The sequence below is a fragment of the Petaurus breviceps genome, unplaced genomic scaffold (genome assembly GCF_028583685.1).
Source record: "Petaurus breviceps papuanus isolate PSGF00001 unplaced genomic scaffold, PetGlider_PUasm1.0 185, whole genome shotgun sequence".
NCBI classification, from domain to species: domain Eukaryota; kingdom Metazoa; phylum Chordata; class Mammalia; order Diprotodontia; family Petauridae; genus Petaurus; species Petaurus breviceps.
In genome coordinates, this window is record NW_027185797.1 from 19,820,470 (window position 1) to 19,844,022 (window position 23,553).

Sequence of the window (23,553 nt, forward strand, 5' to 3'; positions counted from 1 at the left end):
CCCCGCGGAGCGTCTTGCGGGCTCCCCCGCGGAGCGTCTTGCGGGCTCCGGGCCTGCTCAGTGCTCTGGGAGTGCGGGAGCTTCAGGCTGGAGGAGGAGCAGTGAGCCGCGCTGGGTGGCGCCGCGCATGCGCACAGTCCTCACCTCCTGAGCACGCTCCGCCTTCTCCACCTCGTCCGGTCTCCTGGAACCCGCCGAGACCTGGGTTCAAATGCTCCCGCCGAGGTTGACGGCTTTTTTGGTCTGGGCTGGTCGTGGCGGGGACCTCGGTCTTTTCATCCGGCCAGTGGGGACAGTAATATAATACCAGCGATAGATCAGTGACGGAGGCTGCTGTATGTGGTAGACAGAGCGGGTGTAGGCTCGGGAAGCCCGGGGTCCTCCCAGCCCGGCTCGGGCCTGGCTTAGGGCCGGACAGGGAAGACGCCTGGGACCTCCCTGCCGCCGAGAGGCCTTGTGCCCGTGGGCAGAGCGGCCAGTGACTTGGCCAGGGCGCCGCAGTCAGTGCACGGGGGTGGTAGCACTCGAACCCGGCTCTTCCTGTGCTCCCAGGCCGGCTCCTGTTGGGTCCCCCTCCCGGCAGCCCCGGAGCGGGGCAGGGCTGGCCCTGCAGGACCCGGACAGCCCTCAGCGGGCAGGCTTCGGATTGCCCGGGGTCCCTACCCTTCTGTCCCTGTGCCCTCTGGACTGTCCAGTCCCGCGGGATGAGGGGTTGGGGCCGGTGAGCTCGCTCCTCCTCAAAGTCATTAAGAGTTACTGTGCGCATCAAGGCGCCGTCCTGGGTACCCCCCATGTGGGGATCCAGAGAACGAGGCCCCTGACTGCGTGGGCTGGAGGGCGGCCTTTATGAAGAAACGAGTCTCCGTGGGAGCGAAAATACAGCCCTGGATGGAGAGGGGGCTTTCAGGGGGCAGAGGCGGAGATCACTGCGCTTTGGGGGACTCGGCTGTGGGCTCTGGGCAAATTTAAATGCAGGGGTAGACATTTGGAGAAACTGGCTGATCTGAAGATTGCGTTCTAAAACTTGGTCTCATTTTATTGACATTTCATTAATATTAATGATAAGAAAAACTTGAGAGACAGTGTTGGGCAGTGGACAGAGAGCTGGCCATGAAATCCTCCAGACCTGGGTTCAAATCTTGTTTCTGCCCTGTATTGGCTGTGTGACCAGGGGCAAGTCACTTAACCTTTTAATGCCCCTGGCAGCTCTTTTAAGAGTAATAGGTCAAGTGTGTGTGTACATATGGTATGAATATATGTAAGCTAAGTTCTAATGTATATGAATATACAGCACATAATGTATGTAAGTTCCTAATGTATATGAAAATGTATGTGTGCACATATAATAAATAGTATATAATGTGTATATATATGCAAGTTAAGTTCCTAATGTATATGAATATGTATATATGCATATATAACATAATGGATGTGTATATGTAAGTTAACTTCCTAATGTAACTGAAATCATGTCTGTCTGTAATAAAAATAACCAAGAACAATCGTGCTGCAGTGTTAGTAGTTAAAGCAGAATTGTAGCAGCTGTAACAGTGAAATCCCACAGGATGGTAGAGAAGGAGATGGAAGCTTGGGTGGAGACTCCTTGGAGGGAGAGCTTCAAAGTGCTTTAATAAACTTTCATCAGAAGTTGTTAAACTGAGATTTGTTTTTTTTTTTTAAGTTTTGATAACTTTCAGTAAATTCAGCTACCTGTAGGCAGCCAGGCAGTGCAGAGTCAGGAAGACCCGGGTTCAGGTGAGGTCTTGGACACTTAGCAGCTGTGTGACTGGGCAGTCAGCTTCCTTCTGCCTCACTGTATTCATTTAGAAAATGAGAATGGTAATAGCACCTATCTCTCACAGCTGTTGTAACAATCAAGCAGACCTGAAAAGCCTCCAGAAATGCTTTGAGCAGAGTTGTTCATCTGAAGTTAAGTTTTTTGTTTTTGCTTTTTTTTAGTTTTGATAACTGTATTCAAATATGTATATTTTTGGTAACCATGTATTTTATTTTAAGCATGTCTGTAGATATTCTGTAAAGGGGTCAGGACATGCAAAAAGTTAAGAACTCTTGCTCAGAAATTGATGGCACTAATTATTTCTGTTTGATTTCACCTCAATTTATAATTTTCTTGTTCTTATGTATCCTGTATGTTTTTCCAAATATATTACTATCACCGTTTTTTAACTTATGAGCCATATCATTGGCATCTTAGTTCACAATTGGACAGAAAAGGGAGAGAAGAGAGATTTCCTGAGGTGATGGACAAGGAGAGAGAATAGATTGGGGAAATGGTCTAAATGAAGACTTGACTGTACTTTGAATGAATAGAGTTGTGAGCTAAGACATATGGAAGACTGAGGAGGGAGGGAGGAGCTGTCATTGGGCCTGGTTTCCTGCCCTGCATAGGTAGCCACATGGCGGAGCTGGACCAGGGTGGTTGGATAACTGTCATGTGGGTGAATGACTTGCATATACATGGGCTCTTTCCAAGTTTGAGTCCCAACTGAGGGAAAAGTGTTAGTCCCTGTAGGTGAGCTGAGACTCCTGAGGACTGGCCATCTACTGTAGTTAGGGCCAGGTAGCTGGCGGGGTGTGGCACCCGGTCTGACACTCCACTTCCACCCTGTTGTCTTGTGCCCTGTTGGTTTTCCTACTTTGCTTGACACCATGCCCCACCCCCTATAAAGTTACAGGTACCCAAATTTAGTGTGTGTGTGTGTGTATGAGAGAGAGAGAGAGAGATAAAGGACCACAGTCATACTTGGGCTGGTGTCTTGTTCTTAGCACATGATCTCCTTGTCTCCTTTCCCGTCATGCTTGTCTTCCATAAATGCCGTTGTTGGTGATATGTTACAACTCATTAATACTCCTCCATGAATTAAGTGCTTTTTGGGTCACTGATAGTTTTGATTCTTTTGAGATGGGGGTGGTTTATGATTTGTGGCCATATATTGTTATTGGGCAAATACTGCTGCTGAAGAGATTGTCCATTTGTCTGTGTGTTTGATGCATCTTCTAGATTGTAAAGCCAGAAGGTGAGTGATTGCGGGTAATCAAAATGTGCTGTGTACCAGTGTTTAATACGATGATGCCTTGCAGGCAGGCCTGTTTGTTTTGTTTTGAATTTTAGGGACTTAATTACTGTAGTGAGGTTTTTTTCTCTCTGAGCAGTGCTAAAATGGAAATGACTTGAAAATAAGGGAGATGTAAAAACAAATCTCTAAAATTAGTTGAATGATAACGATAATGCATTAGATTTTTATTAATTGCCACTAAATGGCCACAATTTGGTGTGAAATTATGATGGTAATTTGGAGGCAAGAAAACTGTTCAAGTTCTGTTTTACATGTTTTAAGGTGGGAAACACAGTTATCCTAGGAAATACATTATTTTGGCTAAAGCATTTTATTACACAAGATGTGATTAGCTAATAAGGAAAGCAGTGAATCCATGTATGTAAAAATTCACAGTTTTTTCAGAAACCATATTTATCCCTCCTTTTTATATGACATTTACATCGCTTACTTTTGTTGTTGATCACTGGCAAGCACCACAAGTGGAAGAGGAGCAGAAGGAAAACAAAGATGCCGGGCAGGTGTATCCTTCAAAAACACCACTGAATTAATTTGTTCACCTAGAGCCATAAAAGATCCTTCAGCTTAACATCTGGTCCTTATTTTAAATGAGCTTTGTTGAATTTTTAGCACCCACTGTTTGGAGCTAAATTGATGAAGGCTTGCTGAGCCAGTAATAGGAAACATTATGTTGCTGACTGTATCCAAACATTATCTAATTATACATTTAAGTAGTTTCTTATTTTATTTTATCTTTGATATGTTGTTAAAAGGATATTTAAGATCATACTTAAAATGTTTTTGTGTGATTCCATCTTCCAGAATAAATACTTTTTGTTTTGTTGATTATCATCAATCATCTTTTATTAGCTTATATATTTTCTCAACCCAATAATAGCTTGGATAATGTAATTTTGCTTAAGTGTAATTAATTCAAATTATGATGGCCCTCTTCCATTTTGATATCAGTTGTTTATTCCTTGATGGTGGACTCATTCATTTGGCTCTGTTATCTCCTTCTTCCTATTCAGTTAATATCTCTAAACATTACCATAGTGCCCCCTTATGATGAAATATCACTGAAAAGTTAATCATGAACATCCATTTTATTCTCCTGGCTAACCCTTGATGGAAATTGTTAAAGTTGACAATCCAGATCTCATATATGTTTATTACAACCACGTTGAACATTTAACAGTTCAGTTAGACAATTCAGGAAATAGTCATCAAGTGCCTGTTGTGTGCAGAATAGTGTGCTAGGTTCTTTGGAGGATTTAAAAAGCATACTTTATAATGAATTTCCATTCATTGGGATCTAACTGAGATGCAGTGGATTTCTAACATTTAGGCATCTATATTAGTTTATCTCTCTCTCCCTCTCTCTCTAATATTTCAAGAATTCAGCAGGACTTACTGCCTTAAAGATTACAGGAAAACTTTGTTTTCAAGAGAACAAACTGCTCTCATTTCTTCAGTAAATGTGAAGTGAAAACATAAAGTAGTCGGTTTCTTTTAAAATAAAAACAACGCAAAATATGGAAAGTGCTGTTTAGCGGACTGATTCTCACTTCTAGTTAGAATCTAAGTTTACTTTAAGTCACACGATCATTAAAATGACCATAAGTGCTAATTGACCCTGTAGGAGGTCTCTGCTTTATTTGACTCCTGCAGCTTGTTTGAGGTTACATTATGTACTGGCAAAGTGTAGTCATAGAAGGCATCTATCTAGAAATCAAATCCTGATCTAATTACTTAAAACTGTTAAAGTAATTCAGTTGTAAAGATTGTCTTGAAGTTCTGACCAGAGTCTGTGGGAATGATAGACTGGGTGTGTTCCCAAGTACTTGTGTTCACCTGGGGAGTGTTGAGCTGCCTCTTGCCCAGGTCTCTGTAGCTGTTGTCTGGGCTCTTCCTCTGTTAGTCTGCCTCATCTAGTCCAGAGTGTTGACATTCTATGTCCTGCCAAGGTGCTTTGTGAGGTCACTCTAGTGGCCTTCCTCTTGGGAATTATTCTAAGATAGACTAGCTCCTGTAACTGCGCTGGGTGTGCCCTGAAGCTGTCATTCATTGCACACTTACTTATGTTTGGAGTATAATAACTACTCAAGAGTTACTCCATCTAGTAGAGCCAGGGATTTGTTTCTAGGCTAATTACTCTATTGAGCTTTCACTGGTTTATATATTTTCCTTAATAGTGGGGCTTTTTTTTCTCCTTAAACTGACATAACAATTTGTTCTCAAAGTCACTTTTGGTATAAACAGAAAGACTCATTAGAAACAGAAATGAAAGCTCAAAGTGTCTAATTATCTGATAAGGGGAAAAATACATCAGTGAAAGCCAGAAGAATCCTATAAGCAATTAGCGTCTGGGGATGAATCAGGTAGTTAAGGTGATACACACTTGATTTAGTAGGAGATTACTGATGTAAGGGAGCAAAGAGGTCCTTTTTGTGTCCTTTCAAATACCTGCTTTTGATTACACCTCATTAGTCAGGTGATGACCACAAAATTTTGAGCTAGAGTGGACTTAGAGGTCATCTAGCTCATTTTACAGAGGAAGAAACTGAGGCTTATGGGGAGCTGAAGTGGATCCTTGTGAAGGAACTGGTGGTCTTTAGCCAAGTATACAGTTTAGTGGGTTGTGGTCTTTGTCTTCCAGCCTTTGAAAGATTACCGGCTATAAGAAATTCTAGGGTTTTTTTGCCCTTCTTGAATAGACAGAAATAGGAGCCATTAGAAATTCTGGAGAGACAGATTCCAGTTGGACATGAGAAAAACAGTGTTTGAAGAGGTCTCAAAATAGAATAGTGGCTGACTGCAGACAGTAAGTTCCCCATTGCCTTATGTCTTCAGATGGACATTGGACATCCAGTTGTGCAGGGGGAATTCCTGTTCTTGTACAGACTAGACTGGATGACAGAGAAGGTCTCTCCCAATACTGAGATTTGGTAATTATGGGAGTAGGTGGCCTGTAAGGTCCTGACCTTATTCTTTCACCACATCACTGGGAAAATGACTAAAAGAACAGGTCCTATTGACTAGGTCAGCAGCATATTTTTTTATAGGTTTATATTTCCAATCCATTTGCTTTTGATTGGCCCTGTACAAAATAAGAGAGTGATTTGGGGTCATTCTAAACTATGATTATTGACTTGGGATAAGCAGATTGAAGGAGCCTCTGCCAAATTGGGGGGTGGATATTGATTACTGAATTACATATTTACCTCCCTTTTTCCCCTAAGATATTTCCATTTTTAAATGGAGGGAGTGAGGGTGGAGTCATAGCGTAATTAGAGAGCGACAGTGAACTGAGACAGAGTCTGGTTCATTCTCTGTGTCGTATAGATGAGGGTCCAGACAAGTTGAGTCAATGTGCCCCATGAACACCTTCCTTATCTTTGAGATTTTCACCACCATTAGCTAAAGGACAGTAACAAAGGGCGGCCAGGTGGCACAGTGAGTCAGAGTGCCGGCCCTGGCATCGGGAGACCCAGGATTGGTTCCGTCCGGCCTCAGCTACTTGGCACCCACACAGAGTAACTGGCCATGTAACCTTGAGCAAGTTACTTAACCCCAACTGCTTAAAAAAAACAAAAACAAAGAACAGTAACACAAAAGTTACACAAGTCAGGTCACAGCAACATTTTAACTTAGTGAAATGACTTGGAATTTAGGACTCAATGCAAGATAGGACTATAGAATGCAGCACATTTTAAAATAAATAACTGTCTTTGTTCAACAGATATTTATTAAATGCTTGCCATATGAAAGCACTGAACCAAGAACTGCGGTGGGGGGGGGATAATGAAGACGAATTAGGGACTTGACTTTCAAGGTGTTATTTGACAATCTGAGCAAAATGTCATAAAAAGGATATGCACCGTGTTCATACCATGTTTCCACAATACATTGCAGTTTTGAACTATTTTACAGACATTTCCTTTGATGTTCACAATGACCTTGTAAGGTTGGCATTATCAATATTATTGTCCCCATTTGACAGATGAGGAGGTAGAGGCTTGTTAATAGAGCTACCCTAAAGTGGTAGTTGTTTGCCTTGAGAGACAGGAGATAGCCCCTCATTGAAGGTGTTCTGATTGGAGCGTGGATGACCTCTTTACTCCTAGAGGTCTTTCTCTGTGTTTTATTTTGTTGTTCTGTCCTCAACACCTAATGAAGGCTCTTGTCTAGAGTAGTCATTTAATAAGCATTTTTTTGATTTGAGCTGAAAATTAACTTGTGGCCAGAGTTTAGAATGCTGGTTTGAAAAATGGGGCTCTCATTCCTCAGAGAATGGGGAATGTCAGCATGTTTGAACAAAAAAGTGATGCAATCCTACCTGGGCTTCAGAACCCCTCTATTCATGTGTGTTCATGGACATATTTTCCTGGTTACTTTATTTGCTATGCTTTTTTAATAAAAAAATTTTATATTTTTATATGAATTATAAAATATTAAATACATTTATATTTTGAATGACCTTTGGCTGTGAGGTGAAAGTAAATGTTTTGGTAGGCGCTTATGAATATGGTTTTGAGTGGGTGCTGGCCCACAGGGTGCCTCAAACTTGTGACACTTTTTCCTAGGGGCCCCCATGTGAGGAAGGGAGGTGCCCCAGATCATATATGTTACAGCATTCAACATTTTTTTGAACATAATGGTTAAGAAGTATCTGTTGTTAGTGAGAGCATTAAAGGTGTCTTCATTTTTGGCACTGACGAGAAGTAATGTGGACAGTGGTAACTTCATACATAATCTCCAAACCAAGAGACATTATTTATAATCTATTCCATAGAAATGTTTACTTATGTGTTGTAAGATATGACTAGATGTTTCCTTTGTACTGTTATAGCTATTTAATAAATATTTATTGGAACATTGACTATGCATATGAGTATTTGGCTAACCCTTCTTAGTCATTCATAGAACATGGATATAGACCTTGTACTTAAGGAGTTTATAATCTAGTTGGTTAGGAATATCATTATATTATTTCAGAAGATTTTATACATGGCAGGTACAAGGACTATAGCTTTAAATTCTTATTTGTTTGTAGGACTGTATGGTGCTATGAACATAATAGTCACTCAGTAAGTGGGCATTGAGTCAGATTGATAAAATTTGCAGTAATCACTTTTCTTCTCTGTCTTTTTAGTGTGGTGAACAAATGGTCTATGTTGTACTGATTTAGATAGTTTCTGTGTAGCCCTTGTGAGTGCTTTAATAATTACTTTAAAATGCCTTATGGCATCCAACAAAATTCTAGCTTGTACGTGTAAGTGGGGCCGGCTGTCAAAGTGGTAAATTGCTTTCTAGTTCTAATAGCCAAGATGAATAAATACCCCTAAAGGAACTTGAATGTTATAAGTAAAAAGCATTTTAAATTCATTGAACAGGCAGCTTATAGAAACTATGTCATAAATAGAGCATGATTTTTCAGTGAGTTGTCCTTTCATATGTATTTGATAAATAGACTATTAAACCTACATAGTTGAAAAAGTAAGGAATTAATTAATGAATTTTCAGGAGAGAGAATATAAGGTTATGACTAACATAATGAAATAATTTAACTTTTTTGAACAAAGGCATTAAAACTTATACATGCAAAAGTGAAATATCCTCATTTTGGGAAGCTATACGTTTATTCTAACAATGTTGTTCAGAATATTTTTCTGCTTGTTTTGGAGAAGAACACTATTGTTAAAACTTTAGAATGAAGTCTAATTCTCATCATAAGATAAAAAACATAATGCTTATACTTTTGTGGTTCACTCGCCATTTTCATTTCTTCAACGAAAGTTTTCAGCTCTTGTGAATTCTTCCCACATCCCCTCCTATTAGACCACATTTGTAATTTTCTTATTGGAAGTTTATGGGAAAACATACATGTAGATATAAAGGATTGCCTCTTCAAAGCATTGCTGTGGTTCAGATCTATCTTACCATTAAATAATGCTTTCAGCCATTAAATTCTAGGTGGAAAGCACACTCTTCATTTAAGTTATGGTCCTAATGGAGACTGGAAGACATTTCTGAAATTTGACACCGTGTATTGTGTCAGTTGGTTTCCTGCTTCAGTTGACTCTTAGATTTATTGTTTCTTGTTGGTTTATCATGGTTAATAAAGCAATGTGGGTGGAAGAGGAAGTTTTCACCACCTTTGCAGTCTGCAAAATCTGGGGGCCAAGAAGGTGTTATTAGGAAATGGGCAATATCATCATTGTATCTAATTGTGTGAAGTCTGTGGTTAATAAGAAGAGCTGATGTGACTAGATAGATGGAGCTCAATCTTTAGAGACATATGATGTAGCTGTTTGACCCAGAAGCTTTGCATGAATAAGGTATATATGCCAGATTGACATGCTTCCCATTGTTTTTTTAGAGGGGGACCATGTTTGTAGGGAGTCTCCAGGTGTCTTTTATTTGTCCTAATAGCGTTTTCAAAAATTGATTTACAAAGCTCATCATTTATCTTTATGTACAATAAGATTTAAGGAATTTAATTCTGTTGGACATAAGTATATGTGGCGTAAAACAGAAGATGCTGCCTCCTTGGATTTCTTTTAAATGAATCAGATAATAATGAATCAGATCTGCATTTCTCCCTCCTCTTCTACAGAGTTCAGTTTCCTCTTCTGTGCAAGGAGGAGGTTAGATTAGATGGTCTCTGAGGTCAGATCTGTGATCCTGTAACAGTCATACATTTCCATCCTAGTTTAATTTTAGCATCTTTATACTGTTTCCTCTGTGCCTTTTCATCTGTTGCTCTCAGAGACAGATTGTGGTGCTGGGTCATGGGAGAAGCTCCCAGAGGAGCGTTCCTGCTGCAAAAAATACCATTGGAGGGAGAGAAATATGGGCATGTTGATCCCTATATTCCATTCTGGATTTCCTCCTTTCCCTTGTTCTTTAATTCCCTCCTCCCCCCGCCCCCAACAAAGATCAAAAGAAGAAAAAGAAATCAGAAATATGGATGTGTAACTGTACATATTGTTGTTCTCCTTGTAAAGGTATTTGGTGTGTTTGGCTACTTTGGTTTTGGCAAGCAGCTAGATTTTAGCTCTTCAAACCTGTGTCTTGTTGCTTCTGCTACAGTAAATCCCCCTGAAACTCTTGCTGCTGAGGCTCTGGCCCCCAATAAGGAAGAGAAGTAGGGAGCGAGAAAAGGACACATGCAGGTACAAGTGGTTGCTATGAAGTCTCTTGCAAAATTTCTAGAACAAGGTTGATGATATTTTTCTAGTCTTTCTACTAAAGCAAACTAGAATACATTAGATAGATTCTGTTTTTCAACATGATAGACATGCCTTGGAAATAAAACAAGATTCTAAGCAAAGGGAAATGAATCCTGAGACACAGTAGCTGTATTAGGTGGTATCTCGTTAACTTAAAAAAAGTTAATATTAAAATGTCATTTGGAATCAGCATTTTCTTTCATGTCTCACCTTTTTTCTAACTATACTGTTCCTGAATTTGATTCACTCTACCATAACCATTGTGGATTTTTAGCAAGTGTTATTATCAGTAGCCTTATAATCCAGTACTGCCATACTGCAGGAACACATGAGCCCCAAAGCAAAATGTGAGCTAACAAATTCAGCCAGTGAAAAAGGTGAAAATTGACTTTCAGGTGATGATAGAATGGTGAGAAGTTAGAGCTTTGGAAATTTTCCCTTGTGTTGTCATCCTTGTTCTCTGTCTCAATTTAAACTGGTATGAGTAAGTATATAGTAGAGAAACCTCAACTCGGGAACTTTTTAATACATACACTTACATGCCTATCACATATGTACACTGTTGACATTAAAGGAATTCACAATATACAGTTTTGTTAAGGAAAATAACTTATTATTTAAGAAAAAGAAAACCACCATTTTAAAAAACTTTTAAAGTTAACTTTGAAATTTTTTCCAGAAACTTTTAGGTGACTTTGAATATTTTGTGTCTACCTTGTGCACCAAATCAAGTCTTTGTTTTATTTGGGAGGGAAAAGCCTTTGATCAAACTATATCTGCTAGATAGCTTTGTCCAAAAGGCATATAAAACTCAAAATGACCAAAACAGAATTTACTGTTTTTTAGCCTAAACATATCTTTTCTCCTAAATACCTTATTTCTGATGAGGATATTGCCGTCTTCCAGTCATCAGAATTCATTACTCTCTCTCAGCTTCTCTGCCTCTACCCCTTAGCTAATTTGTTGGCAAGTTTAGTGGATTCTTACATCTGTTATACTCTCTTCCTTCCCACACCCTTCTTACCCTTCCCAGGGTCCTTTCAGGGCAGGATCCCTCATCATATTTCTTCCTTTGATAGAAAGAAAGTAAGCTCCTTGAGGGCAGGCTCTTCCCCTACCTCCCCCCCCCCCCTTCCCTCTCTCCTTCTCATTAGAAGTATCAATACCTCCTCCTCTCATCTTCTCATGTTATGGGAACTTGGAGAAGGAAAAAGAAAGTGTTTTGTGCTCCTGCCCCCTTTACTGTCTTCATAGCACCTCAGTTTACTGAGCTTTGGAGGTCCCATGCTGATCTCTGAGCCCTGCATATGGGGATTGCCAAAACATAAAGACTTTAAAAACCTGCTGCCAGTATTGGAAAATATCAGTGCTGCCAAAGCCCAGTCATAGATCGAGGGATCTTTGACAAGTCTTAGTTCTAATTTTTTCTTAAACTGAATCCTGCTTTCCACAGAAGAGCTTGTTTTAGAAAATTGAATTCATCCACTTGTTTGAGGAGTTAGCTAGCCTAGAGTTGAAGGTGATTTTGAACAAAATGATGGGTTTGTAATTGAGGGATAAGAAAGGATTTTTCTTTAAAAAGGGGGTAGTCTACAAGCTCTTATCTCTTTCTAGAGCAAAACTATCTGTAGGGTTAATTCGTTTGAATAGTTTGGAAAGATACGGGGCTCACGATTTGGCATAGATTCCAAATGATTTGGGGATTAAGCTCTTTTAGAGCCTTTAAAAATGTGGTTAGATACATATTTTAGTGTATTTAGGGGCTCCCCCATTGAAGTGATTCTGAGTGAAGCAACTTAGCCTGTTATGAGTTGAGATTTTTTGCTTCCATAATCCCTACTGAGGGCAACAATTTCCCCAAATCCTCACCCCTCTGTCTGGCACCTGAGTCTCAAAGCTCCTATGGAGATCTGCTGTAATCAACTTGTTTCTCCCCTTCTGGAGGTAGAATACATGTAGATCTTTTTATTTTTTTTCTTTTTTGGAGGGGGGAAGGTAGGGCAATTGGGGTTAAGTGACTTGCCCAAGGTCACACGGCTAGGTACATATAGATCTTAACCAAAATCTTGGGCTACCTTCACCTGATTTCTATTTGTGGCATTAGCTTGCTTACTTTGCTTGATGATTTAAAAAACTAGAACAAAACCACTTTTGTGGCCCTCAAAGACAATAGGATGGCCTGGGGCTCTCAAAATAGTTTCAGCTTGATTAAAATGGAAAGTCACTTGCATTTATCCTCAACACAACAATGAAACCCATTTGAAGGTTCTTTGAGAAATTCTTTTAAGTGTCTTAAGAGTGTGAGTGTGGCTTTGATATGTTAAAAGCATAGGTGGCTTTAGTACTTTATTCTGTGGTTCTCCTATTTGGAAGACATTACCTTAAAGCTACAGGTGATAAGAGCCTGAGCTGGGGATGCCAGACACTGCAGTTTGGCCAATGATTGATCGTTTTACTGGAGGCCAGTGAAAGGGAGGAGGTGAAGTATTGGAGCTTTGTACCAGGACCCCACTATGCCCCCTGCAGGTCCTGGCTCTGTTGGGGCTCCCCCCTTTCTTTCCCTCCAGGAATGTGGCCACAGGAAGGGCACTGGTGGTTTTGAGATATTCTCCAGCTTATCCTGTCTATATTATCCCTGTTAGATTGTAAGGGCAAAAAATAGTCCCTGCTCTCAAAGGAACTATTTTTTGCCCTTTTTTTTTTGTATCCCTAGCACTTAATTTGGCATCTAGGTGGTGCCCCAGTCCACCAAATGCTGGACCTGAAATAAGGAAGACCTGAGTTCAAATTCAACCTCAGGAATTTGCTAGTTGTGTGACACTGGATAAGTCACTTACCTTCTGTCTGCCTCAGTTTCCTCATCTGTAAAATGGGTATAATAGCATCTACCTCAGGATTTTTGTGAGGATCAAATGAGATCATAATTGTAAAATGCTTAGCACAGCGCCGGGTACATAATTAATACTTGATGACTTAATACTTGATGACTTAATTTGTTCTAATGTAACGAGAATGGGCTGCTAGGTGGTGCCATAGTGCATAGAGCCCGGGGGGCCTGCAGTCAGGAAGACTCTTCCTGAGTTCCAATCCAGTCGCATATACTTACTACCTGAGTGACGTTGGGCAAGTCAAGTCACTTCACCCTGTTTTCCTCAGTTTCCTCCTCTGTAAAATGAGCTGGAGAAGGAAATGACAAACTCCTCCAGTATCTTTGCCAAGAAAATCCCAAGTGGGGTCATGAAGAGTCAGTCACATGTGAAACAACTGAACAACAGCCCCAGACGAGACTGTGAAGTGGTTTGTGGTCTCCTCGGAATCATCCACAGTGTAGCCCAGGGCTCCACAGGACAGCCTGGGGCTGAATCCCCCACCAGGTCACACTGGGGGCCTCTCCACGATTGCGACCACACTCCTGGACAGGGATCACCACCACACTGTTACATTCCATCTCTCCGGGGATCTGAGGACTAACCTGTCAGGGTGAAGTAGACTTTCCTTATTCACCACCATGGTTCTTAAATTCTCATCCTGTGCATTACAGCGGCTGCGTCTCACATCCTCTGACAGTTTAAAGAGACTTGTCTTATGTGCTGCACTTGACCTCATGAGGCTTCTGCCGAGAAATGGGATTACACTCTTCATGGTCTTCACAAAAAGACATTCTTTCACGTGGAAGTCAGTAAGAGGGATCCACATTAATAGGAACCAGCTAAAAACCAAACCAGCCCAGACCAGCTTCATGGTTGAATGTTTGCCTTCGGGAAGCTGTTCAGAGGTGGTTTCAGTTAGACGACATTATTTTTTCAATGATGCTCCGAGGATTTAAGAAAAATTTTTTTTTGCTTTTTTTTTGGAGGGGGAGGTTAGGGCAATTGGGGTTAAGTGACTTGCTCAAGGTCACACGGCTAGTTTTTGTGTTAAGTGTCTGAGGTCAGATTTGAACCCAGGTCCTCCTGACTCCAGGGCTGGTGCTCTATTCACTGCACCACCTAGCCGCCCTGGCTCCAATGATTTTTTAAAAATCTGTGCCTATAAGATTTCTGCTATGATATAATCAAGTGTTGTTATATATTTGTACTTAATACTAAAATGTTAATAATAATGATGATAGTCAACATTTCTAGAGTATTTACTGTGTGCCAGGAACTGTATTTTACAAACCTCATCTCATTTGATCCTCAAAACAGGCCTGGGAGGGAGTGTGAAGGGTCCCCGGAACTTGTCTTTTTGAGTTGCCATATTTTCCAAAGACACTGAACCCAGAGCCTGTAGGAGGTCCTGAATGTGTCAAGGATGAAGCCCTGCCAGCTGACATAATCTGTGTTTGCACCCCAAGCTGGATTCCCATTGTGTCCTTGGGATGCAAGACAGGCGCCAGCCAATCTATGCCAGGCTGGGAAAATGCTGGTGCAGCCGGGGCCCTTTGTAGATAATCAGACCCTCCTAGCTCCATAGTTTAGTGGTTATTAAGGGAAAAGAATGTGATTTCTGCCATCACCTTGCTCCTCCCCTTCAGGGGGGGGTCATTGTACCTTTCCCCTCCCTGTTTTCTCCTCCTTCTGTTGTAGACTTCTCTTAGGGCTGTGAACTCTTTGGGTTCCATGTGCATTCCCTTGTAATAAAACCCTAGTTTTCACACAAGTTTCATGACATTGTGATTACCTGTTAATGGTAGGTGTGCTATTATCCCCATTTTACAGATGATGAAACTAAGGCTAAGTGACTTTCCCAGAGTCACACAGCTAGTGAGTGTCTGAGGCCGGATGTGAACTCACATCTTCCTGACTCCAGGCCCAACATTCTAACCACCTAGCTTGTGTTAACTTATATAACAGGATTTTGGGGTAGGTGGGGGACTGAAATTCTTCCTTTTTAGCATGGTGATTTGTTTAAGATACAGACTTTTATTGATTGTGTTATTTTTTAAAAAATGAAATAATGTGTTTTACTAACATTGTCCTTTTCTTGCAGAAGACCTTCATCTCAGACATGTAGAAAAAGATGTTTTGATTCCTAAGATTATGAGAGAGAAGGCCAGGGAGAGGTGTTTTGATCAAGTGCAAGGTAAGATTCGATTATTCATCTAAAGATCAAGTTCATTCTTTGATAATGTGAACTGAATTTAATCCTTAGGCTCAGAGTGAAGTTTAGTCAGTAAATTAATATGCCCAATTTCCTTCTCACTCCTATTCTGACTATGAGAACTTCCAGGAAGGTTTCAATTTATGTACAATTTATTATATTCTCTAAAGCCATGTAGTAAAAATAGTTCTTTGGAAATACAGCCCTAGGGATGGAGAAGAACCTTAAAAACCCTTTCTTCAGTGATTGATTGTGGGCAGTGGAAGCAGAGAAAGCAGTGCCAGGGCTTATTATATCCTTTTTTAATCCACTTTTATCAACATAATTCGTGTGTGTGTGTGTATGTGTGTAGAGACATGTATAAGGAAGCTATGGCCAGAGTGACAGATTTGAGTCTTGAAATGAAGTGCTCTGTTTTGCATGGAGGTTGTCAACAAGTCAGCACAAGTTCATGCAACTTACAGGGAAAACTAGGTATATTAGAAGAGAAGTGACCTTGCACATGGAGTCTAAGCCAGTGCAAAGAGTTCAGAGTCCAGACTGGAGCCCTGCCTGGGGTGGGGAAACTCCTTGGCTCCTTTAAGGGAGATCTGGCCAGGCCAGGGCTCGTCAGGCCCCAGTGAGATTGAGAATGTGGAATTGTCACGGAGGACGCTGAGCCATTATCTGAAGAGGGGAGGCCAAGCATTTTAGCTTTTCTGTAAGGATGGTTCTGTTAAGCAGAATTTAGGTAGGTGTTTGGTTGTGCCCACAGAGGGTAACTTAAGTGGAAGCTAAATGTCAGAGCAAGTACAGAGGATTGTGAATTAGAGAGTTACCTAGTGCAGCCCTGTCATTTCAGAGAGCCGAGGAGTCTGAGGCCCACCCGGCTCAGGGGGCAGCTCTTGGAGGCCACGGCTGGCCTTCTTTTCCACTGCCTTGCCCATAGGCTGTCTCCTTTCTGGGATGACCTTAAAGAAGAGTGCTTTTGGCCTTAGTACAGACGTGCTTCTGGTCCAGCCTGATCTCTTGAGTTACTCCTTGGGCACAGGATTTTATAGAAGTGTTTCTTTTCGTTGAGAATGATAGATCTTAGAGATCGTCTGATTCCGCATTTTTACAGACAGGCAAGCTGGCCTGGGGAGTTTTAGTGATAGCTGTTTATTACATAAGTGTCAGTCATCATCATTACCCCGTTCTTCTCCTTTTTCCAGTGGGCTTACATAGAAATGGTGACGGAACCTCTTCCCTTGCTGTTCTTCTTTTCGTGGCTGTTACCCAAGTGGGTGCTCAAGCACAGCCGCTGTGTCTGCTTTACTAAAGCAGCATGTCAGCCCATCCTTTGTAGGGTCCCTGGAAGCATTGTTGGCCCAACTCCAGCAGCAGACAGAACTGCAGGGACCACTCATCCCTCTGCCTGTTGCCACAGGATTTAGACTTCCTCTCCTGGATTGCTGCTGCTGCTCCTGTTGAAAAGGAGGAAGTCAGCTGAAGGTCAGGAGTAGCAATTGTGAAAGCTTGTGTTGTTTTGTTAGATCTTTCTCCAGGGTCACATTGGTAAAACACGCATGTGTGTGACAGAGAGTTAGGTGCCCCGGTTGGGTGATGGTGCAGAGCAGTGACACTGTCAGGTCTACAGCAGGGTGGATGCCCAGTCTGATGAATTTGTAAAACTTGGCTTCTGTGTGCGGTGCAAAGAGCACTGGATTTGGGGTCAGAAGACTTAACTCAAGGCCTGGCTCTGCCCCTAGTAGCTGGGTGGCTTTGGGTAACATTCCTTAGCTGGCCAGGCTTTACTTTGGACCCCCAAGGTTCCTTCTGGTTCTTGCGCCACGACCCAGCAGGTCTTGTGTGAGGTTTACCTGGGTCAGCGCCGCACATGAGCCACTGGCTCCTTGAAGGCGTCTGTCTGTGCAGACACTGCTGTAGCGGGGGTGCTTCCCTCAAGGTCACAGACTCCCTCAGCTCCTACTCTTCTGGTTTCCTGCTCTACTAATTGTCTGGAACAAGAAGTTGGTTTTTTCTTGCCCAAGTTCTTCAGAATCACTTCACTGTCAGCATCACATAGAGTGTGCCTTTTACTTCCAGGTCCCAAAGCGTTCTATGAAAATGTTGTAGTCAGTCTATGTGTTACAGAATTGTGGTGGTGATCAAGTGAGTCCTATCCAGATGGGATGTCCTGGTTGGGCCCTTCACAAGGCCCTGCCATCATTTGCTCAAGACTATGATTGCTGCCTCTGTCTTTCTGAATGTCAGCTGGACTGTGATAAGTTTTGCCTGGTTCATAGAAAGTTCTTCATGAAGGCCTGTTGGCTCGATTCATTTTCATTCCATGTGAATCTTTGTGTTTTGGATGTATTTTTTACAAACAGCATATTGTTGGGTTCTTCTCTCTGCTCCATTAAGCTGTCCTCTTCAGTCACATGGGTCATTTCTCATCTCATTGACATGGACAGTTAGGACAGTTAATTTTGTACTTCCCTCCATTGTATTTGCTTTTGCTTTTCCTTCTCTTTGCTTCTTGCACCCATTTACAGAGGAAAAGGTTGTGAGAGGAGCAGGCTTAGCTGCATTGCTCTTTACTTCACAAAGTTGCTTCTATTATCTCTTGCTTACAGCCAACCACGGGCTAATGTGCTTCTTGTTCTTCAACTCTCTCCCCTCCCGTACTCTCCCCCTTTCCTCTTCCTTCTCTCTTCCTCCCCTCTTCCTCCCCTCCTTCTCTTCTTCCTCCTCTCCCCTTCCCTTCTCCCTTCTCTTCCTCCTCCCCTCTTCTCTCCTCTCTCTTCCTCTCCCCATCCTTCATCTCTATGTCAAGAGATAAGTTCATGTTTCATCATTAGCTTCCTAGAATCAGGAGTTCCTGCTAGTCATTAGGTCCTGATTAGTATCCCTGTTGGAATGGTCCCCATGTGAGGTGGTAGTCTTGCTCCAGGCTTGTGTCAGTGTCAGAACAAAGGAGGAGGTGTATATGAAAGCTGCTGCAAAAGGAGAGTCAGTGGGACTTGGCATCTCATCACGTAAGGAAAGTAAGAGCATGACGGGCTGAGCGTGATACCCAGGTGGTAAGCCTCGGTGACTGGGAGGAAGGTGCATCCTTAGGCTTACAGTAAGAAGGGCATTAGGAAGAATGGAGCAGTGGGGGAAAGGTCAGGGGGTCAGTTTTGGAAGTGTGGACAGAAATCCATTCTGGGATTTCTACTGAAGTTGGCCATGTAAGACAGCAGGTCAGGAGAGAGGTTAGGTCTGAACAAGTGAACCATGGCAGCTGTGAGATCACTTGTTCCTTCTTCATTCTAGAACAGGACCAATCACATCATTATCATGATGTCTTGACTTGTTCCTGAATTGGATGTGAGTGCAGCACAGCTGCGCAGCCATCAGCTCGCTCTCTGGGGTCATCAAAGTCCAGTAGCAAGGCAAAGGTTCAGACGTCTGGTGATGGCTCGTGATGCAGTGGCCGACCTTGGTCTTTCTAAATTAAGATTTTTTCCAGGTCTCAGACAAACTGAAAAGGACAATGGCCATCAACCAATGGCTAGGTAAGAACTGAGAGAAAAGATGGCCCAGTTTATCATCTCAAAGATGTCAGTCTGGAAAGGGAAGACCCACAGAATTTCTGTCCAGAACAGAAAACAGTTGCTATTTACACTTATTCTAAGCTGTCAAAAAACCTAAACAATGAGCCACACAGGCTTGCACTAGGCCTATTATTGACCATTCATTGAAAGCCAGAATGATTTGGGTTTAAAGGCCTAGTCAAGTAGCTCCATTTAAAACACAATGGACTTCTTTAAAAAAAGTATTTATTTTTAGCTTCCAACATTTATTTCCACAAGATTTTGAGTTACAAATATTCTCCCCATCTTTCCCCTACCCCCACCCCAAGATAGCGAGCCTACTGAATATCCCTTCTGCCAGTCTGTTCTCTCTTATCATCCTCATCCCCTCTCCCCCACAACTTTCTAGTGAGGCAGGATGGATTTCTATGCCCCAGTGCCTATATATCTTATTTTCTAGCTGCATGTTAAAAAAAAAAAAAAAACATTTTTTTTTTAACATTTCTTTTTTAAACTTTGACTTCCAGATTGTTTCCCTTGTTTCCTCCTCACGCACCCCCACTGGGAAGACAAGCAATTCAATAAAGGTTGTACATGTGTAGTTACGCAAAACATTTCCATATTAGGTGTATTGTGAAAGACTAACTATATTTCCCTCCATCCTATCCTGCCCCCCCCCTTACTCTATTTTCTCCTTTGACCCTGTCCCTTTTCAAAAGTGTTTGCTTCTAGCTACCCTCTCCCCAAATCTGCCCTCCCTTCTATCATCCCCTCTCTTATCCCCTTCCCTCCTGCTTTCCTGCAGGGTAAGATACCCAATTGAGTGTGTATATTATTCCCTCCTTAAGCCAAATTCAATGAGAGTAAGGTTGACCCATTCCTTTTCACCTTCCTGCTCTTCCCTTTCTTTGTAACAATGTGTAATGGAAATGTAAATTTTAAAGATCTTCCCTGCCCCTAGGCTAAAGTGCACCTGGAGACTGGGGTGGGAGGCTTGTTTTTCAGTTGATACTTTTTGATTGGCCAGTGGTCAATAAGGTTGTTACATTCTCTGAGCCAGGAGAAGGCTATATAAGCCCTGATGTGTAGCTTTGTTTTGGGACTCACTTTGAGAAGTGTTCTGTGATTTGATCTGAATTCTGGGAAGCCCCCTGGCTTTGAAAAACCCAGATGTGGAAACTCAGATGTTGACTGGGTATGGATGTAATGGTTGGACAGTTCGGAAATCTGTCTACTTGATGTTTCTGTCTTGATAATTATGCCTGTATACTTTGAGGTTCAGGGTGCTGACCTTTTCTCCTGAACAAGGTAAACGATATATGTCTGACTGATTAAAGTAAGCTTGTTAACCCATTTTGAGTTGCTTTCCTTTAACAAAGCAGATCCAAGAACCTGTGGTAGCTGCAAACCCTGAGGACGCTTGGGGTGCTTGCTGCTACACAATGTTCTCTTGCCTCTTTTATATGAGATAATTTACCCTATTCTATCTCTCCCTTTCTCCTCCCCAATATATTCCTCTCAACTCTTAGTTTTATTTTTTAGATGTCATCCCTTCATATTCAACTGATCCTGTGCCCTCTATGTATTCATGTACACACATATACACACACTCACATGTATTTATACACATTTATACCCTTCTATACATACTAAGAAAAGTCTCATGAGTTACCACAATTGTTTTTCCGTGTAGGAATGTAAATAGTTCAACTTTAATAAATTCCTTATGATTTCTTTTTTTCTGTTTACCTTCTCATGCTTCTCCTGCTTCTTGTATTTGAAAGTCAAATTTTCTGTTCAGCTCTGGTTTTTTCATCAAGAATTCTTGGAAGTCGGGGGGCGGAGCCAAGATGGCAGAGTAGAAGCACGACCCTCCCGCAGCTCCGGCTTCCACCCTCCCCAATCCATGTAAAAAGGGGACTCTAAACAAACTTTGGAGCTGCAGAACCCACAAAATGACACAGAGAAGCTAACCTCCTGCTGAGAACAGCCCGGCAGGCCGGCAGGAATCGGCCAGCGCAGCACTCTGGGAGCCGAGCCCAGCCCCACGCCGAGGCTTTAGCCCCAGGGCGGGCCTGACCAGCTGCCAGCCAGAGGGATTCCAGATCAGCAGCAGCTGTGGCCGTTTCCAGATTTATCAATACATAGATGTGAAGGACAAGGTGAGAGACCAGTGCATTCTGGACTTTGGGACCCAGTAAGTGGGAGTGTGTGGCTTTTACCCCTGGGGCGAGAAACCGCTGAGATGCCGGCACAGCCTGCCAGCGCCACGGGGCAGCTTCAGCTCCTGGCCTGCAGAGTGTAGGGGGACCAAGCACCAGTCTGAGGGGTAATCGCTCTTGCTTTAACCTGCTTGGATCTGGATTGCAGTCTAGCGTGGAGGTCCTGGGGTGTGTGTCCAGCTTGCCAGAGCGTGTGGAGACCTCAGAGAGGGCACCCATCTAATACCTCCGGCAGCTGAGAAAACCCCAGCGTTTGGGACGAAAACTCCCCTGTCTGGTGGCAGAGTCCTACTGTGGCAAAAAGCCCAAAAGTCAAATCATTGAGTGGCAAAATGAGCAGGCAAAGGAAACAAAGCAGACAGAAGATTCCAACATTACACTCCTATTTTGGGGATAAGAAGGAGCAAGGCATGGAACAGGAGGAAATCAGTGAAGTCAGAACTCCTGCACCAAAAGCTTCAAAGGAAAATACAAGCTGGTTACAGGCCATAGAGGACCTTAAGAAGCAGATCAGAGAAGTGGAGGAAAAATTGGGAAGAGAAATGAGAACAATGCAAAAAAATTATGAAATGAGAGTCAACAGCCTGACTGAAGAAAATAATACCTTAAAAAACAGACTGACTCAAATGGCAAAGGAGGCTCAGAAAGGCAATGAGGAGAAGAATGCCTTAAAAAGTCGAATTTTCCATATGGAAAAAGAATCTCAAAAGCTCACTGAGGAGAATCATTGCTTCAGAATTAGATTGGAGCAAATGGAAGCTAATGACTTTATGAGAAATCAAGATGCTGTTAAACAGATCCAAACAAATGAAAGAATAGAAGGATATGTGAAATATCTCATGAGAAAAACCACTGACCTGGAAAACAGATCCAGAAGAGATAATTTAAAAATTATTGGACTACCTGAAAGCCATGATCAAAGAAAGAACCTAGAAATCATCCTCCAAGAAATTCCCAAGGAAAACTGCCCTGATGTTTTAGAATCAGAGGGGAAAATAGAGATTGAAAGAATCCACCTATCACCTCCTGAAAAAGATCCCAAAGAGAAAACTCCTAGGAATATTATAGCCAGGTTCTGGAATTCCCAGATCAAGGAGAGAATATTACAAGCAGCCAGGAAGAAACAATTTGAATATTGTGGAAACACAATCAGGATAACCCAGGATCTGGCAGCTTCTACACTGAGGGATCGAAGGGCCTGGAATGTGATATTCCGGAGGTTAAGGGAGCTGGGATTAAAACCAAGAGTCACCTACCCAGCAAAACTGAGTATCCTGTTTCAGGGGAAAATATGGTCATTCAGTGGAATACGGGACTTTCAAGCATTCTTGCTGAAAAAACCAGAGCTGAATAGAAAATTTGACATTCAGATTCAAGAAGCTAGAGAAGCATGAGAAGGTAATCAGGAAAAAGAAATCATAAGGAACTTATCAAAGTTGAACTATTTTTTTTTTTTTAAGCAATTGGGGTTGAGTGGCTTGCTCGGGGTTGCACGGCCAGTTGTTGTTTCTGGGTGTGGTGCTGGGTGTATGGGCCCGGATTTGATCCGGGTCGTCCCGGCACTGAGGCCGGTGTTCTTGCTTGCTGAGCCACTTGGCCAAAGTTGAACTATTAACATTCCTACATGGAAAAACAATAATTGTAACTTATGAAACTTTTCTCAGTAGTTGAAGGGATTAGAAATATATATATATATATATATATATATATATTATATATGTCTTTATATGAGGGTATGCAGGCATATGAATACATATGTGAATGTGTGTATATATGTTTACAGGTATACATAGATAGAGGGCACGGGACCAATTTAAGAGGAAGGGATGATACTTAAAAGGTGAAATTAAGAGGTGAGAGGGATATAATGAAAGGAGATGGGGAGAGACAGAGTGGGGCAACTATCTCATACAGAAGAGGCAAGGGATAATGGTTACAATGGAGGGGAAGAATAGGAAGGAAAAAGGGAATGGGTCAACCTTATTCCTATTGAATCTGACTTGAGGAGGGAGGGAAATACACACTAAATAGGGGATCTCACCCTCCAGGAGAATGGGGGGGAAGGGGATGTGAGGGGGGATGATGGAAGGGAGGGCAGGCTGGGGGGGAGGGAAGTTGGAAGCACCCACTTTTGAAAAGGGACAGGATCAAAGTAGAGAATAGAACAAGTGGGATGTGGGATAGGAGGGAGGGAAATATAGTCAGTCTTTTACAATATATCTGCTATGTTATTGTTTTGCATTAGCCACACATGTACAACCTATGCTGAACTGCTTATCTTCCCAGTAAGGGTGGGTGATAAGGGAGGAAGGGAATGAATCTGGAATTCAAAGTTTTAAAATCAAATGTTTAAATATATATATATATATATATATATATATATATATATATATATATA

At 42.0% G+C, this 23,553-nt stretch overlaps 1 protein-coding gene across 1 annotated transcript in view; it reads left to right on the plus strand.

Annotated features, from left to right (window-relative positions):
* The window catches only part of CMC1 (C-X9-C motif containing 1), a 97,078-nt gene that overhangs the window by 300 nt on the left and 73,225 nt on the right, over positions 1–23,553 (plus strand). Inside the window, exon 2 of the mRNA XM_069088535.1 lies at positions 15,284–15,376. Within this exon, the coding sequence (XP_068944636.1) occupies positions 15,284–15,376 (93 nt within the window). The remainder of the gene's footprint in view (positions 1–15,283; positions 15,377–23,553) is intronic.